Source organism: Ahaetulla prasina, chromosome 17, assembly GCF_028640845.1.
Source record: "Ahaetulla prasina isolate Xishuangbanna chromosome 17, ASM2864084v1, whole genome shotgun sequence".
Lineage (NCBI taxonomy): Eukaryota > Metazoa > Chordata > Lepidosauria > Squamata > Colubridae > Ahaetulla > Ahaetulla prasina.
In genome coordinates this window covers 12,453,605-12,469,769 of record NC_080555.1, presented here as the reverse complement: position 1 = coordinate 12,469,769, position 16,165 = coordinate 12,453,605, and the positions used below count along the sequence as shown (strand labels likewise).

Sequence of the window (16,165 nt, the reverse complement as noted above, 5' to 3'; positions counted from 1 at the left end):
TTGAGTTCGAGGCCTGCCCCGCCCCGCCCCGCCCCAGCCCATCCGAACTGGCTACCCCAACCCCCACCTTTCTGGGCTCACCTGGGTTGAGACTGAATGTGCTCTGAATGAGGCTGCGGCGCATACAAGTAACAGTGCTGGTGACGGCGTGCATGTGGGAGGAGAGCTGCATGGCGCAGAGCGGGTATTCCGGCCCGGAGCCGTTCTGAGGCGTGTTGTATTTCCGGTAGCACTAAGAAGCAAGCAGGGAAAGGTGGATTTGTAGAAAAAAGGCAGTTAAACATGCAATTAAATATCAATTTAGTACAGGTAGTCCTCGACTTACAACCACCACTGAGCCCAAAATTTATGTCGCTAAGCGAGACCGGTTGAGTTTGGCCCCATTCAACGACCTTTCTTGCCTCAGCCGTTAAGTGACTCTCTTGCAGTTGTTAAGTTAGCAACACGGTTGTTAAGTGAATCTGGCTTCCCCGCTAACTTTACTTGCCAGAAGGTCGCAAAAGGGGCTCATGTAACTCCAGGACACTGCCTCCGTCATAAATAGGAGTCAGTTAGAATAAAATAGAATATAGAATATTTTTATTTATAGACCGCCCTTCTCCCGAAGGACTCAGGGCGGTGTACAGCCAGGAATAAAATACAGAAAGAAAACAACAATACAAAACTAAAAACAACCCTTAAAAAACCTATTTGATATGGCTACTTATAGATAAAATATTACCCTCTAAAATTTACAAAAAATTTAAAACCCATAAAATCAATTTGATAATTTAAAATTCAAAATTTAAGCGAGTCCAGCAAGACGAAATAAGTAGGTTTTAAGTTGCCAAGCTTCTGAATTGTGATCATGTGATCATGGGGATGCTGTAACGGTTGTAAGTGTGAAAAATGGTCATAAGTCACATTTTTTAGTGCAGTATTTATCTACCACTTCACAGAGCTTTTACAGCCCTCACTAAGCGGTTTACAGAGTCAGCCTCTTGTCCCAAACAATCTGGGTCCTCATTTTACCCACCTCGGAAGGACGGAAGGCTGAGTCAACCTTTAGGAGGAAGGAAGGAAGGAAGGAAGGAAGGAAGGAAGGAAGGAAGGAAGGAAGGAAGGAAGGAAGGGCAATAGCACTTAAACTTACATACCGCTTCACAGCCCTCTCTAAGCGGTTTACAGAGTCAGCCTCTTGCCCCCCAACAATCTGGGTCCTCATTTTACCCACCTCGGAAGGACGGAAGTCTGAGTCAGCCTTGAGCCTGATGAGATTTGAGCTGCCAAATTGCAGTCAGCCGGCAGTCAGCAGGAGGCTCCTGCAGTACTGCACTCTAACCACTGGGCCACCGCGGCCTGTTGTTAACTTCAAACAGTCACAAAACAAACTCTTGTAAGCTGAGGACTACCTATACTAACTTCGATGCTTTAACTGCCTGCTTTAAAATATTCTCCCATCCATCCTGCTGCAGGGAAGAGCGGCAGAGTTTCCGTGAAATCCAGTACCTGCTTGATAACCTCGCTTTCGTTTTCATCTTGAAGAAGGAAGATGGGGAAGCCGAAGTCCAGGTAGGAGAGGCTGTTCCCCAGGTAGTTCCACTTGGTCACGCTGCAGTGGGCGTACTCTGGGCCATAGCTGCTGTTGTAGACCCCTGGAGGAAGGAGAGGAGAGGAGAGGCAAAGGTTTAACCCGTGAAATCACGGTCGCCTGAAAAGCGGCTTCCGGGACAAGGAGAGCCGCGTGCGCCCAGAGGTGGGAATCGTGGCCTGGCTCTGAGCGAGGAAGGTTTCCCGAAAAGCCTTCTCCGCGTTTGACGGAGAAATTAAGTCAAGCAAAACAAATTAAAAGTCAGGGGCAATTGTATAATGTGTTACTTGAAAGGGATTTGGTAAAGGACTGTATGATAAAGTGGGCACAAAATTTTCAGGAGACAATATTATTGGAAACTTGGGAAAAAATTTGGGTTAGAAATGTTAAATTTACACAGGCACAGAATTTAAGGGAAAATTTTTATAAAATGTTTTACAGATGGCATTTAGATCCTAAGAAATTATCATGTATATATCCAGATATGCAAGCAAAATGTTGGAGATGTAATTGTAATGACGCTACATATTTTCATATTTGGTGGACTTGCAAAAACATTAAGGCTTTTTGGATAAGAATTTGGTGGATTCTACAAAATGTTTTGAAAAAGAAGATAAAGTTCCTACCGCAAGTTTTTTTGCTGGGAATTATCACGGACTGTACAGTAATTGAGACTAAGCTGATTTTAAGTTTAATAACAGCGGCAAGATTACTGATAGGACAGAAGAAAAAAGAAGTACCTACAATAGGAGAATGGATATTGAAAGTTACTAACTTGGCTGAGATGGCAAAAATCTCAGCCTTTTTAAAAGGCAATACGCAAGAAAGATATTTAAGTGAATGGAAAAAAATGGATTGACTATATTCAAAACAGATATCAGACTAAGAGTTATCAGACTGCCTTTGAATGATTAGGATGTATTATTTCTGATTGTTTTGGGGGAGGTTAGGAATTGATGAGAATTGTAGGAGTATAATTTAGTTAGGAAGAAAATTTTTTTAGTATATGTTTGTTTTATTTTTGCTATACCTTGTGTTTGTTCTGGGAAGTCGGGGGGGGGGGAGGGAGGCGTTGTGAAGGGAGGGAGGAGGGGGGAAAGGGGAAAAAAAATTTTGTAAAACTTTTTCAATAAAAAAAAGTCAGGGGCAAAAAAGAGGAATGAGCAGAAGGGGGGAGTGGAAAGGAAGTAGGGGAACTGGGAAAGGGGCAGGAAAAAAAGAGGAGACCATTGAAAGAAAAGTCTGTTAGTGTCACACATGGCTACAGGCAACGCTTGGAAGGCAGCAGAACCCCAAACAAAGCGAGGTTACGGTTACAGACCTCAGGTTTGCTGCCTAGGAATGATAAACACCTGCTCTTCACCTGCTCTTTTTTCCCCTTCTGCTTTAGTTTTGTGTCTTTTGTAACATTTTTATTGTTATTTTTTAATACTAACAATAGGGGAAGGGAGGGAGGGAGGGAAGAGAAAGAGAGAAAGAAAAAGGAGAAAGGAACGGAAGAGAGGGAGGGAAGGAAGGAAGGGACAGGGAGGATGGAAAGGGGGAGAAAAGAAGGGAAGGAAGGAGAAAGACAGGGAGGGAGGGAATGAAGGGACAGAAAGAGAAAGGAAGGAGAAAGAAAGGAAGAAGGAAGTGACAGGGAGGAGGAGGAAGGAGGAGGAGGAAGAGAGAGAGAGAGAAAGAAAAAGGAGAAAGGAACGGAAGAGAGGGAGGGAAGGAAGGAAGGGACAGGGAGGATGGAAAGGGGGAGGAAAGAAGGGAAGGAAGGAGAAAGACAGGGAGGGAGGGAATGAAGGGACAGAAAGAGAAAGGAAGGAGAAAGAAAGGAAGAAGGAGGTGAGAGGGAGGGAGGGAGGGAAGGAGGGGGGAGAGAGAGAAAGAAAGGGAGGGAGGAGAGATAGGGAGAAAGGAAGGAGAAAGAAAGGAAGAAGTGACAGGGAGGGAGAGAACAAGGAAGAGAAAAAGGAAGGAAGAAAAAGAGAAAAAGAAAAGGGAGGGAGGAGAGATAGGGAGAAAGGAAGGAGAAAGAAAGGAAGAAGTGACAGGGAGGGAGAGAACGAGGAAGAGAAAAAGGAAGGAAGAAAAAAAGAAAAGGGAGGGAGGAGAGATAGGGAGAAAGGAAGGAAAAGAGCAAAGGAAGGAGGAAGTGACAGGGAGGGAGAGGAAGAGGAAGAGGAAGAGAAGAAGGAAGGAAGGGAGAGAAAGAGAAAAAGAAAAGGAAGGGAGGGAGGGAGGAGGAGGGAGGAGGAGGAGGAGGAAAGATAGGAAGGAAGGAAAAGAGGAAGAGAAGGAGGAAGTGACAGGGAGAGAAAAAGGAAGGAAGGAAGGGAGAGTAAGAGAAAAAGGGAGAGAGGAGAGATAGGGAAAAAGGAAGGAAAAGAGCAAAGGAAGGAAGAAGTGACAGGGAGGGAGAGAAAGAGGAAGAGAAAAAAGGAAGGAAGGAAGGGAGAGAAAGAGAAAAAGAAAAGGGAGGGAGGGAGGAGAGATAGGGAGAAAGGAAGGAAAAGAAGGTGAAAGTGACAGGGAGCGAGGATGGAAAGGGCGAGGGAGGGAGAAAAGGAAGGAAAAGAGGGAGGGGAGGAAGGAAGTATTGTCGATCATATTGTGTCTTCTACGATTGGAATACTTTCCTGGGGTGCCATTACAGCCCTGCAAAGTAGTGTCTCTATTCCTACACGCGACACCAACATCATGTGCCTCAAACAATGGCGCTGTTTGTGTCAATGTCCTGGGGTCCTTTGACAGCAGAGAGGAAACAAGAGTCCCTTGTTGTTTTCTGTCTCTTTTCATGCCCAGCTGCCCACGAGGCTTCCTCGCACATCCGGAAGCCTCTTCTGGCATTGGAAATCTCCTCAGGCAACTAACAGCCTTTCAAACGACACCAGGAGAGAAACGGACATTTTTTTTAAAAAAATCCCCCAAGCGTTTCCTCTCTAATAATAATAATAATAATAATAATGATGATGATGATGATAATGTTTTAATTTGTATGCCACCCTTCTCCCAAAGGACTCAGGGCGGTTAACAGCCATATAAAAACAACAATCAAAACACATACAATACAAATAAAAACAATAGCTAAAAAACTTATTTAAATTTGGCCCAATTATTAAAATACATTTAAAACCCTAAAAACTAATTAAAAATTAAAACCCATAAAATCATCTAAAATCCTATGCCAGTCCTGCGCGAAGAAATAAGTATGTCTTAAGTTCGCGACAAAATGTCTGAAGGTCAGGGAGCTGTCGAAGACCAGGGGGAAGTTCGTTCCATAGTGTGGGAGCCCCCACAGAGAAGGCCCTTCCCCTGGGGGCCGCCAGCCGACATTGTTTGGCTGACAGCACCCTAAGGAGTCCCTCTTTGTGAGAGCGCACAGGTCGATGGGAGGTACAAGATGGCAGTAGACGGTCCCGTAAATATCCCGGTCCTAAGCCATGGAGCGCTTTAAAGGTGGTAACCAACACCTTGAAGCGCACCCGGAAGACCACAGGCAGCCAGTGCAGCTTGCGCAGGATAGGTGTTATATGGGAGCTCCGGACAGCTCCCTCTATCACCCGCGCAGCTGCATTCTGGACTAACTGGAGCCTCCGGGTGCTCTTCAAGGGGAGCCCCATGTAGAGAGCATTGCAATAGTCCAGGCGAGAGGTAGCAGCGGCAAGACCTTTTAGCAGCGGCAAGACCTTTTCAGCCCAAATCTCTGAAGAGATGATTTTTTCAGCTTAAGAATATAAAACAGGGGTCTGCAACCTTGTCAACTTTAAGACTTGTGACTTCAACTCTCCAACTTCTGGGAGTTGAAGTCCACAAGTCTTAAAGTTGAGAAGGTTGCAGACCCCTGATATAAAACACCAATGAAAATAACAGGAAACTGGCGAAAGAAAGGAGAGAGAAATGGGAAGAGGTAAAGCATTGGCTTCCAAGTGTTTTTCAGTGCAGTAAAATACAGAATGGAATTACAGGCTCCACTTTGTACTTTCCCAGCTTAAAGAAGACCGGCCATTTCTACAACAACAAATTAACAGCAAAACCCAAAGACAAAATTTCATTTCCCTCCCCCACCCCCAACCTGGAGCACAAAGTCCAGGAGGAAGCAGTTTCCAGGTAGAAACGAAGCTGGACGTGTGTTTTTCTCTAAATCACAGATGTCCCCCACCTTGGCAATTTTAAGACCTGTGGACTTCTATTCCCAGAAATTCCTCAGCCAGCCATGATGGCTGGGGAATTCTGGGAGTTGAAGTTCATGAACCCTGGGCCCTATCTAACAAAATGAAATTCAACGTAGAGAAAAGGAAAGTCTTACACTTAGGCAAGAAAAACCCGAAGTACACATATAGACTGGGTGAAACCAGGCTTAATAGAAGCAACTGTGAGAGCGATCTTGGAGTCTTAGTGGACAACCAGTTAAAGATGAGCCAAGAGTGGATGGCAGCAGCCAAAAAAGCCAACACAATCCTAAATTGCATTAACAGAGGGATACAATCAAGATCAAGTGAGGTACTAGTACCATTCTATAAAGCTCTAGTAAGACTACACCTAGAGTATTGCATCCAGTTTTGGTCACCACACTATAAAAGAAAAGATGTTGAGACTCTAGAAAAAGTGCAGAGAAAAGCAACTAAGATGATTAGGGGACTGGAGGCTAAAACATACGATGAACGGTTGCAGGAACTGGGCCTGGCTAGTCTAGTGAAGAGAAGGACCAGGGGAGACATGAGAGCATCTTCCAATATTTGAGGGGCTGCCCCAGAGAGGAGGAAGGGAGTCAAGCTATTCTCCAAAGCCACTGAAGGCCAGACAAGGAACAATGGATGGAAACTGATCAAGGAGAGATTCAACCTGGAAATAAGGAGAAATTTCCTGACAGTGAGAACAATCAACTGATGGAACAGAAGTTGCCTTCGGAAGTTGTAGGAGCTTCATCACTTGCAACTTTCAAGAAGAGACTGGACTGCCACCTGTCAGAAATGGTGTAGGGTTTCCTGCTTGGGTGGGGTTTGGGGCTTGGACTAGATGATCTACAAGGTCCCTTCCAACCGTTAATCTAATCTACTCTACTCTACTCTACTCTAATATAATATAATCTGTATCATTTAAAGAAAATCTATTTAAAGAAGCATTTAGAATCCATTAAGGCAGGGGTCTCCAACCTTGGCAACTTGAAGACTTGTGGTCTTCAACTCCCAGAATTTCTCACAAGTCTTCAAGTTGCCAAGATTGGAGACCCCTGCATTAAGGGACTCCTCTCCTAGAGTTGGATCCAAAGTCGGCCAGTCCAAAGCCCACCCAGGGAAGGACTTGAGAGGTGAGCTGGAAGGGCCCAGAGAGACCAAAGCTGGCTTCCTCCTCACCGTAGCCATCATTGGGACATTGAAGGCCAGGAGAAAAGCCTTCGGCTGGTCTGGTCTTGGAGACGGCCACGGCCACGCCTGCGATCCGAGTGCTGCCCTTCAGTTTCTCCATCACCTGCCTGTTAAAAAGAACCACGTTGTGAAAATAGGTAACTGTACGGTGTTACAGGTAGCCCTCGACTTACAAGAGCTCACTTAGTGCAACTTATTCAAAGGTACAACGGCACTCAAAAAAAGTGACTTATGACCGTTTTTCAGAGTTACAACCTTGTAGGCACCCCCACGGTCGCACGATCAAAATCCAGGCACTTGGCGACGGACTCATATTTATGACGGCCCCCATCCTCAGCCCACGGTGTGGGGAAGAGGCGGGTTTTCATGCCCTCTAGAGGAGGGGTCTCCAACCTTGGCCACTTTAAGCCTGGTGGACTTCAACTCCCAGAATCCCCCAGCGTCCTCCAGGCTTAAAGTTGCCAAGGTTGGAGACCCCTGCTCTAGAAGGCTTAAAAGGTAGCATCCCCGTGGTCGCATGATCAAACTTCAGCCACTTGGCAACTGACAAGTACTTACGACGGTTGCAGCGTCCTGGGGTTATGTGATCCGCTTTTGCGACCTTCTGACAAGCAAAGTCAATGGGGAAGCCAGATTTACAATTGTGTTACTAGCTGAACAATTGCAGTGATTCATTTAACAAAGGTGGCCAAAAAAAAAAAAAAAAGTCGGAAAATGGAGCAAAACTCACCTAACAATTGTCTCACTTAACAACGGACATTTTGGGCTCACTTGTGGCCGTAACTTGAGGACCACCTGTATTTATTGGCTACCATAGCACCCAAGGGGATGAAATATAATAATGCAGTATTGTTTTCCATAAATGTGGAATAAATCACAGGTTTCCAAGTGTTTCTTCCATCCTTGACTTTTGCCCAGAAACGTTTTCAAGTGACTGGAAAGAGAGAAATGGTGCCCACGCAGGTAGTCCTTGACTTACAACCTGTTTAGTGACCGTTCGAAGTTGCAACAGCCCTGAAAAATGTGACTTATGACCATTTGTCACTCTTACGACATCCTCATTTGCAGCATCTTCGTGGTCACGCCATCCAAATTTGGACGCTTGGCAACTGGTGTGTATTTTACGACGGTTGCCTTATTAGCAACCGAAATGTTGGGCTTGATTGTGGTTGTAAGTTGAGGGCCACCTGTGTACCCAGTTCTCACACTTACGACCTTCCTAGCATTCCCCGTGGTCACGTGATCAAAATTCAGCCACTTGGCAACTGACAAGTACTTACGACAGTTGCAGAGTCCTTGGGTTATGTGATCCGCTTTTGCGAGCTTCTGTCAAGCAAAGTCAATGGGGAAGCCAGATTTACAATTGTGTTACTAGCTGAACAATTGCAGTGATTCATTTAACAAAGGTGGCCAAAAAAAAAAAAAAAAGTCGGAAAATGGAGCAAAACTCACCTAACAATTGTCTCACTTAACAACGGACATTTTGGGCTCACTTGTGGCCGTAACTTGAGGACCACCTGTATTTATTGGCTACCATAGCAGCAAGGGGATGAAATATAATAATGCAGTATTGTTTTCCATAAATGTGGAATAAATCACAGGTTTCCAAGTGTTTCTTCCATCCTTGACTTTTGCCCAGAAATGTTTTCAAGTGACTGGAAAGAGAGAAATGGTGCCCACGCAGGTAGTCCTTGACTTACAACCTGTTTAGTGACCGTTCTAAGTTGCAACAGCCCTGAAAAATGTGACTTATGACCATTTGTCACTCTTACGACATCCTCATTTGCAGCATCTTCGTGGTCACGCCATCCAAATTTGGACGCTTGGCAACTGGTGTGTATTTTACGACGGTTGCCTTACTAGCAACCGAAATGTTGGGCTTGATTGTGGTTGTAAGTTGAGGGCCACCTGTGTACCCAGTTCTCACACTTACGACCTTCCTAGCATTCCCCGTGGTCACGTGATCAAAATTCGGCCGCTTGGCAATCAGCATTCGGTGTAGCATCCAGAGGTCAAACGATCGTCACTTGCGACCCTCCTAGCCGACCGCCAACAACAAAGTCAATGGGGGGTGGGGAATGGATTTGCTTAACGACCTTGCGACCTGCTTAACAACTGCAGCGGTTGGCTTAGCAACGGTGGCAAAAAAGGTGGTAAAATTTGGGCGCAGCTCACTTCACGACTGCCTTGCTTAGCAGTGGAATTTTTTTAATTTTTATTTCCATTTTCCAACATCATATTTATGTACAAACTATTATCCATCATTAATCATTAATTTTTATTTATTACTGATTCAGGCCTGCCCGATTGCCACTTCCTTTCTTCACAACCTCCCTCTCTACCCTCTACTACTTTCCCATCCTTCATCTCCTTCACTTTACTTCCTCTCCTCCTTCTCCACTCCTCCCTTCTTCCACCCTATCTAACCTTCTTATTCCCCTCCTCCTTCTCTACTCTTTCCTACCTACTTTCTTCCCTCCTTCTACTCCTCTCTCCTTTTCTTTCTGAAATGGCAGTCGAGCAGCCCCAATATAAATGTAAATTTAAAAAAATCATTTTAAATTTTAATTTCATATCTTCAAACATTACTGTACATTAATAACCAATCCATGTATCATTTTCCCCCCCTTTCCCTCCCTTTCCCCCCCCCGGACTTCCCAGAGCAAATACCGGGTATTATGACCAACAATCACAAGCTAAAGTATACAAAATATACATAACCTCCCACCCTCAAAAATTTAAAACTTTAAATCCCCTCACAATAAAAATAAAGAGATAAGAAAGAATAATAAAAAAGAAAAAAAGAAAAGAAACAGTACCAACTTCACATATTACTTCTTCTTACAATCCATTTATAAAATTAATCCATCTTCTCAAATTCAATTTTTTTAGCAGTGGAAATTTTGATTCCAAATGTGGACATAAAGCAAGGACGACTTGTATGCTGCATCCTAAAAGGGCAGCAGCTGAATTGAACTATTCGGCGACGCCAAGCCCAGATTCGTGGCTTGCGTTCACACCAAAAAGTGTGGCAGACGCCCAGCTAAGAAATTGAGAGAGCTCCGTTCATTTATCGTGGGCGACTCTGGCTGGCGTCTGCTTGGAAAAGGGGAAAGACACCAAGCAAAACAGCCGGAGCCAAGAGACGAAGCCCGGTTTTCCTTTACAGCTGGCAAGGATCTCCTGGGGCTAAAGTCAAATGATGTGTTTGGTCACTGGGTACCAGAAGAGCATCTTGCCAGATGTTTTCTGCAGAAGCTGCAGATTCAGGGAAAAGAAGAAAATTCTTTCTTCCCGGAATGGTGGTTTGTTTTTTTTGGGGGGGGGGAGGAGGAGGGGGGGGAAAATTCCCACTTACCCTGTAAAAAGCTTCCCATCCAGCAGTACCATGTAAGGGGGGTGGAGCCCATCTGACAGCACCCACTTCAGGTCAGATTCCTTCTCTGCCACGTGGATGACTCCCGTGTCTCCGAACATAGAGGCTGTTGAGGACAGAGAGGCCGAGGACATTAGGGGGAGGGGGGGACAAATTACCCACCTTTGAACCAGCAGCTCCCTCCTTCCAGAACAGGTTTTATAGCAGGGGTCTCCAACCTTGGCAACTTTAAGACTTGTGGGTTTCAACTCCCAGAATCCCTCAGCAAAGCTGGCTGAGGAACCCTGGGAGTTGCAGTCCACAAGTCTTAAAGTGGCCAAGGTTGGAGACCCCCCCTGTTTTATAGGATGGAGAGCCATTTCACAATGGAGACCCCTCTTTTCAGGGTCCTGCAAGGTTAAGGCACTCACGTATCGCCCCCACGGCATTCTCCCCAAACTTGGCCAGTTGTCCCCATTTAGGGGCGGAGGATAAAATAGCCGCCTTTAACTTCTGCAAATATTAAGACACCCATTTGATTTATGAATGCAAATCCAGAAAATGAACCACAGTTGGTGGTACCACCTTTTTATATCGATGTGGCACCATCCCAGCTATAACCCACTCACCCGCTGAGCCCCTGAATGACTAAATAAAAGACTAGTTTTGTCCAGCCCCAAACAATACAGTAGCTTGGAGATTTTCTGGGCAGTGGTGGAATTCATTTTTTATTATTACCGGTTCTGTGGACGTGGCTTGGTGGGCGCAGTGTGGCTTGGTGGGCATGGCAGGGGAAGAATACTGCAAAATCCCCATTCCCTCCCCACTCTGGGACCAGCCAGGGGTGGCATTTGCCGGTTCTCTGAACTACTCAACATTTTTGCTACCGATTCTCCAGAATCTGCTGAATAGCACCCCTGTTTCTGGGGATGACTTCTCTATCTCCACTCCCGCACCCCTGTGGTCTACAAACACGCTTCTAAAACTCAGCAAATTTTCACTGCCAAACATTTTACCGGTGGTTCTTGACTTAGAACCATTTGTTTAGCGACCATTCAAAGTTACAACAGCACTGAAAAAAGTGACATGATCGTTTTTCACACTTATGACCGCTGGAGCATCCCCATGGTCACGCGATCAAAATTCAGACGCTTGTCAACTGGTTCATATTTATGACGGGTCTCAGTGTCCCGGGATCACGTGATCCCCTTTCGCAACCTTCTGACAAGCAAAGTCAATGGGGAAGCCAGATTCACTTAACAACCAGCTCACTATCTTAACAACCGTGGCAAGAAAGTTCATAAAGAGAGAACAGAAGCACTGCAGTCATTCATTGCCTCGATGTTTTGGAACTGTGTTGGCATGATGTAGATCAGGGGTCTCCAACCTTGGCATCGTTTAAGACTTGTGGACTTCAACTCCCAAGTCTTAAAGATGCCAAGGTTGGAGACCCCTGACGTAGAGGGCTCAGGGGCAGTGGTGGGTTTCAATTTTTTTTACTACCGGTTCTGTGGGTGTGGCTTGGTGGGCGTAGCATGGTTTGGTGGGCGTGGCATGGGAAGGATACTGTAAAATCTCCATTCCCTCCCCAATCCAGGAGAAGGTTACTGCAAAATCCCCATTTCCTCCTGATCAGCTGGGATTCAGGAGGCAGAGAATAGATGGGAGTGGGGCCAGTCAAAATTTTTACTACTGGTTCTCCAAACTACTCAAAATTTCCACTGCCGGTTCTCCAGAACTGGTCAGAACCTGCTGAAACCCACCTCTGCTCTGGGGACCAGCAAAATGGGTTTGGAGCTGCAGGTAGCCTACCTGTAGACCACACCTGCCTGGTCTACACCCATACATGGGTGATTGGCAGTATCCCCCCCCCACCCAAGGAAATATTCCTTCAAAACAGCACTCACACTGGCAGCCTATTTGATGAGTGGCATTCAGGAGACGGACGCAGGTGGCTGTTCTGTTCAGCGGGATGTAGATTTTCTTCTCCACAGAATTGCACCAGCCTGAACCTGCACAAAAAGTGGATGGATTTAATACGATTTTGGTGTTGTTGTTTTTCAGCAAAACGGGAAAAAAAAGGGGCCTAGTAAACAGGAATATCTTGCTCTGCTACTGGCAAGGCAGACCAGATCAACCAAGGGTTCATGCAGGCTTGGTGGATTTCAACGGCCAGAATTTACAGCAGCTGAATACAAAGTCCAATGCCTTGCCCTTGGCCCAACTTCCATTCCTTAGTGAGTTTGAAGCAAGGAGAAGGGTGGAAGGAAAGGTCCAGGCAGGGTCGGGGTGGGGGAAATAGGACAGCCATGTAAAGAAAAATATCACCAGCATAAATCACTAGTTGCATTTGGATAAGGGAGACTTCGGCTTTAGGTCAACCATTAAGCAGAACCTGAAATCTTTTTTCATAACCCTCCGGCTCCAAATTGAGCGTTGAAGGTTTCTGAGATTCTGCCCAGATTGGAGCCATAAAACTAGAACTGAACCGGAGGGGATAAACGCTTCTCTGGAATTTCATCCATGACCGAAATGCATATATCAAAACAACTGAGTACAGTACAAATACCCCAAGTTGTGCAAGTTGTAACTGACACCAGCTGCCTTTTCCTCATTATTTACATTCTACTTAGAGTATTAAGTACAGTAGTAAGACTCACTATTTACATTCTACTTACAGTATGAAGGCTATCTCTTTATTAAAAAAGAAAGTTAAACCTCAGTCTGTTACCAAGACACAAGTTTGTGCTCAACCAATTTCCCTTTAATTCTAAATGATTTTAGAGCAAGGGTCTCCAGCCTTGGCAACTTTAAGACTTGTGGACTTCATCTCCCAGAATTCCTCAGTCAGTGAAGCTGGGCTCTCCAACCTTGGCCACTTTTAAGACTTGTGGACTTCAACTCTGGGAGTCTTAAAGTGGCCAAGGTTGGAGAGCCTTATTTTAGAGTACTTCCCTAAGATACTGAAGCTAGGAAACCTCTCTTCTCCCCCACTGGGTCTTTATGATGATAAATAGAAATGGAGGTGGCTCTAATCAACTATCATCACTACATCACAGTAAACTCCTGGGAAGAAAGGATATAATAATACAATAATAAAAATCATATTAAAAATGAGTCCATGTTCATAAAGTCAGTAAAAGTCCACATAATGCAAGGAGACCATTTGCAAATACAACAGCAAATCAGGAAAAAAAAAACCAAAAAAGAGGAGGGGGCACTGCTAAAGACCACTATTTTTATCCCGTCTTTATTAGTTTATAAGTAACTCAAGGCAGCGAACCTACTGCAGAGAATACTCTTTCATCCTCCTCCTTTCTCCACAATAACAATGACCCCGTGAGGTGGGCTGGGTTGAGAGGGTATATCAGGCTCAAGCTTTCATGTCTAAGTCAGAACTAGAAGTCACCGTCTCCTAGTTTCTAGGCAGGCACATGACCAACAAGCGGCAACAGAACCATTACACGCAGCTCCAGTTTGCACTTGAGAAAGCGACAGGCCAGCCTTGGTCACCCCCAAAGCCAAAAACATAACCCTGTACTCCATCAAGTCTCCCATAGACCTTGCTGTCTCTCAGATGCCCAAACCTAGGTCTCTTTCTGAAGTTTCCGTACGGCTAACTTCAACTGGCGCCCTCCTCACCAGTTGGACGCCAGCTTGGCTGAACAGCACAAATCCAAGCTCTTCTCTGCTGAGAAAGACAAACATCAGTAAAGACTCCAGATCCCATCAGGCCAGATGGAAGTGGCTTATCTTTGCTTAAAGCTGGGGGCGGGGGGAGGATATGATTTTTGGCTTAGGGTAAAGGGCCAAGCAACCCTTTGCTTGTCATCCATCCATCTCCTATCTACTCTTATTTATTATCTCTAAAACACAACACACATCCATGTCTATCTATTATCTATCCATTATCTATCCATCTGTTATCTATTATCTATCTCCTATCTACTCTTTATCATCTCTATATTATTTACTATCTATGTATTTATCTGTTGTCTATTATCTATTTACCAAATCTATCCATCTGGCTATCTTCCTAACTAGCTATATAACCAGGGGTCTGCAAACTTGGCTCTTTTAAGACTTGTGGACTTCAACTCCCAGAGTCCCTCAGCCAGCAAAGCTGGCTGAGGAACTCTGGGAGTTGAAGTCCACAAGTCTTAAAAGAGCCAAGTTTGCAGACCCCTGAGCTGTACCATCTTTTCATCACTCAGATTATCTATCTAAGCTACCATGTCTGTCTATCTATCCATTTTCTTTCTATCCATCCATCCATCGGAATCTTAGCCCATCTTATTAACTTTATAATAAGTTGTAAACATATGGAATCCTCCTCCCTCCTTTCCTTCCCCTCCCCCACAACAGCCCTGCGAGGTAGGCTGGCCAGAGACAGAGAGAGTGTGTGTGTGAGAGAGAGAGAAGGACCGGCCCAAAGTCACCGTTTGCCCCCTAGAAGAAGACCTCGCTGGCTTGTGCAACAGCCAGACCGCGCCGGCTGCGCATCATGGGAGCTGGAGTCCAGCCCCTCCGGAGGGCAGCTGTTTGGGGACGACGCTCCGCCCCCCCCAATTGCGTCCCACCAGGCCCGAATCGCCCTCCCGCCCTTCCGGGCCTCACCGGGCGCCAGGGCGCACAGGACGATCCCGCGAAGGAGCCACAGCCCCGCCGTCGCCGCCTTCATCCTCCGGCCGCTGCAAGGGGCCGCTTCCTCCTCCTCTTCAACAGCAGCCATCTTGCCGGCAACTTCCGCTTCCTGTCCGGGCGGGCTCTCTAGGGGGGCGGCCGCTTCTCTATGATCCCGGGCGGCGGTTCTTTCCGGTTTCCATGAGAAGAGCGTCGGTCTTGGCGGTCTTCCTCTTCCTTCCGCTAGGGGCCGCGGAGCCGCGCCGCTCTTTCCCCTCTCGCTGGCCCCTGGCCGGAAGCGGAAGTAGGGGTGTGGGTGCCGTCCCGGCAGCGGTGACGTGGAGGCGGCGGCAACTGAGGAGGCGACGGGCAGCTGCGGAGATGCTCACCAAGTTCGAGACCAAATCGGCCCGCGTAAAAGGTAGGCCGAGCGCCCGATGGGCGGCCTGACCGGCGTTAGGACGGGGGTCTCCCGGCTGGCTTGGAAAACCGCTTTGGGGATCCCAGTCAGGGCCCTGCGGGAGGGGTTGAACCGTGCTCCGGTCGAGTTAAGACTCTCCTTTCATGTTCGGGTATTCCATGTTTTGAAGATGGGTGTGGACTACAACTCCCAGAATCCCCCAGCCAGCCTGCTTTAAAATGGGTGGGCTACAACTCCCAGAATCCCCCAGCCAGCCTGCTTTAAAATGGGTGGGCTACAACTCCCAGAATCCCCCAGCCAGCCTGCTTTAAAATGGGTGGACTACAACTCCCAGAATCCCCCAGCCAGCCTGCTTTAAAATGGGTGGACTACAACTCCCAGAATCCCCCAGGCAGCATTCTTTAAGAGGGGAGGACTTCAACTCCCAGAATCCCCCAGCCAGCATGCTTTAAAATGGGTGGACTACAACTCCCAGAATCCCCCAGGCAGCTGTGCTGGCTGGGGGAATTCTGGGAGTTGCAGTCCACCCATCTTCAAGGGCCCCAGCGGGAGAAAGACAGAGTTATTCAGGTTAAATCCTCCCCTTTCCCTTCCCCAGAGAGCTCCAGAAGGTTAGCTGCAACAAAGCATCAAAATCCCTCTAAAGCAGATTTTACAGAGGATTGGAAACCCCTGGGTTTCATGCATAGAAAGATTTTGTGGGAGGAGGGTTCTGTAGTCAGAAGGCCGCGTTCTTTATTTATTTATTTTATTTTTTTGCATTTATATCCCGCCCTTCTCCGAAGACTCAGGGCGGCTTACACTATGTCAAGCAATTGAGTTGAAACTCTTGGTTG

At 46.4% G+C, this 16,165-nt stretch overlaps 2 protein-coding genes across 2 annotated transcripts in view; one reads left to right on the top strand and one right to left on the bottom strand.

Moving 5' to 3' along the window:
* Positions 1–15,058, bottom strand: part of NCSTN (nicastrin) — a 49,147-nt gene extending 34,089 nt beyond the window's left edge. Inside the window, exons 1-6 of the mRNA XM_058159764.1 lie at positions 14,903–15,058; positions 12,193–12,297; positions 10,289–10,412; positions 6,919–7,037; positions 1,489–1,634; positions 82–232 (exon numbers count right to left, since the gene is read on the bottom strand). Of these exons, the coding sequence (XP_058015747.1) occupies positions 82–232; positions 1,489–1,634; positions 6,919–7,037; positions 10,289–10,412; positions 12,193–12,297; positions 14,903–15,017 (760 nt within the window). The 5' untranslated portion in view covers positions 15,018–15,058. The remainder of the gene's footprint in view (positions 1–81; positions 233–1,488; positions 1,635–6,918; positions 7,038–10,288; positions 10,413–12,192; positions 12,298–14,902) is intronic.
* A 78-nt stretch (positions 15,059–15,136) lies between these two features.
* COPA (COPI coat complex subunit alpha) overlaps positions 15,137–16,165 on the top strand; it is a 68,293-nt gene continuing 67,264 nt past the window's right edge. The window contains exon 1 of the mRNA XM_058159767.1: positions 15,137–15,329. Within this exon, the coding sequence (XP_058015750.1) occupies positions 15,290–15,329 (40 nt within the window). The 5' untranslated portion in view covers positions 15,137–15,289. The remainder of the gene's footprint in view (positions 15,330–16,165) is intronic.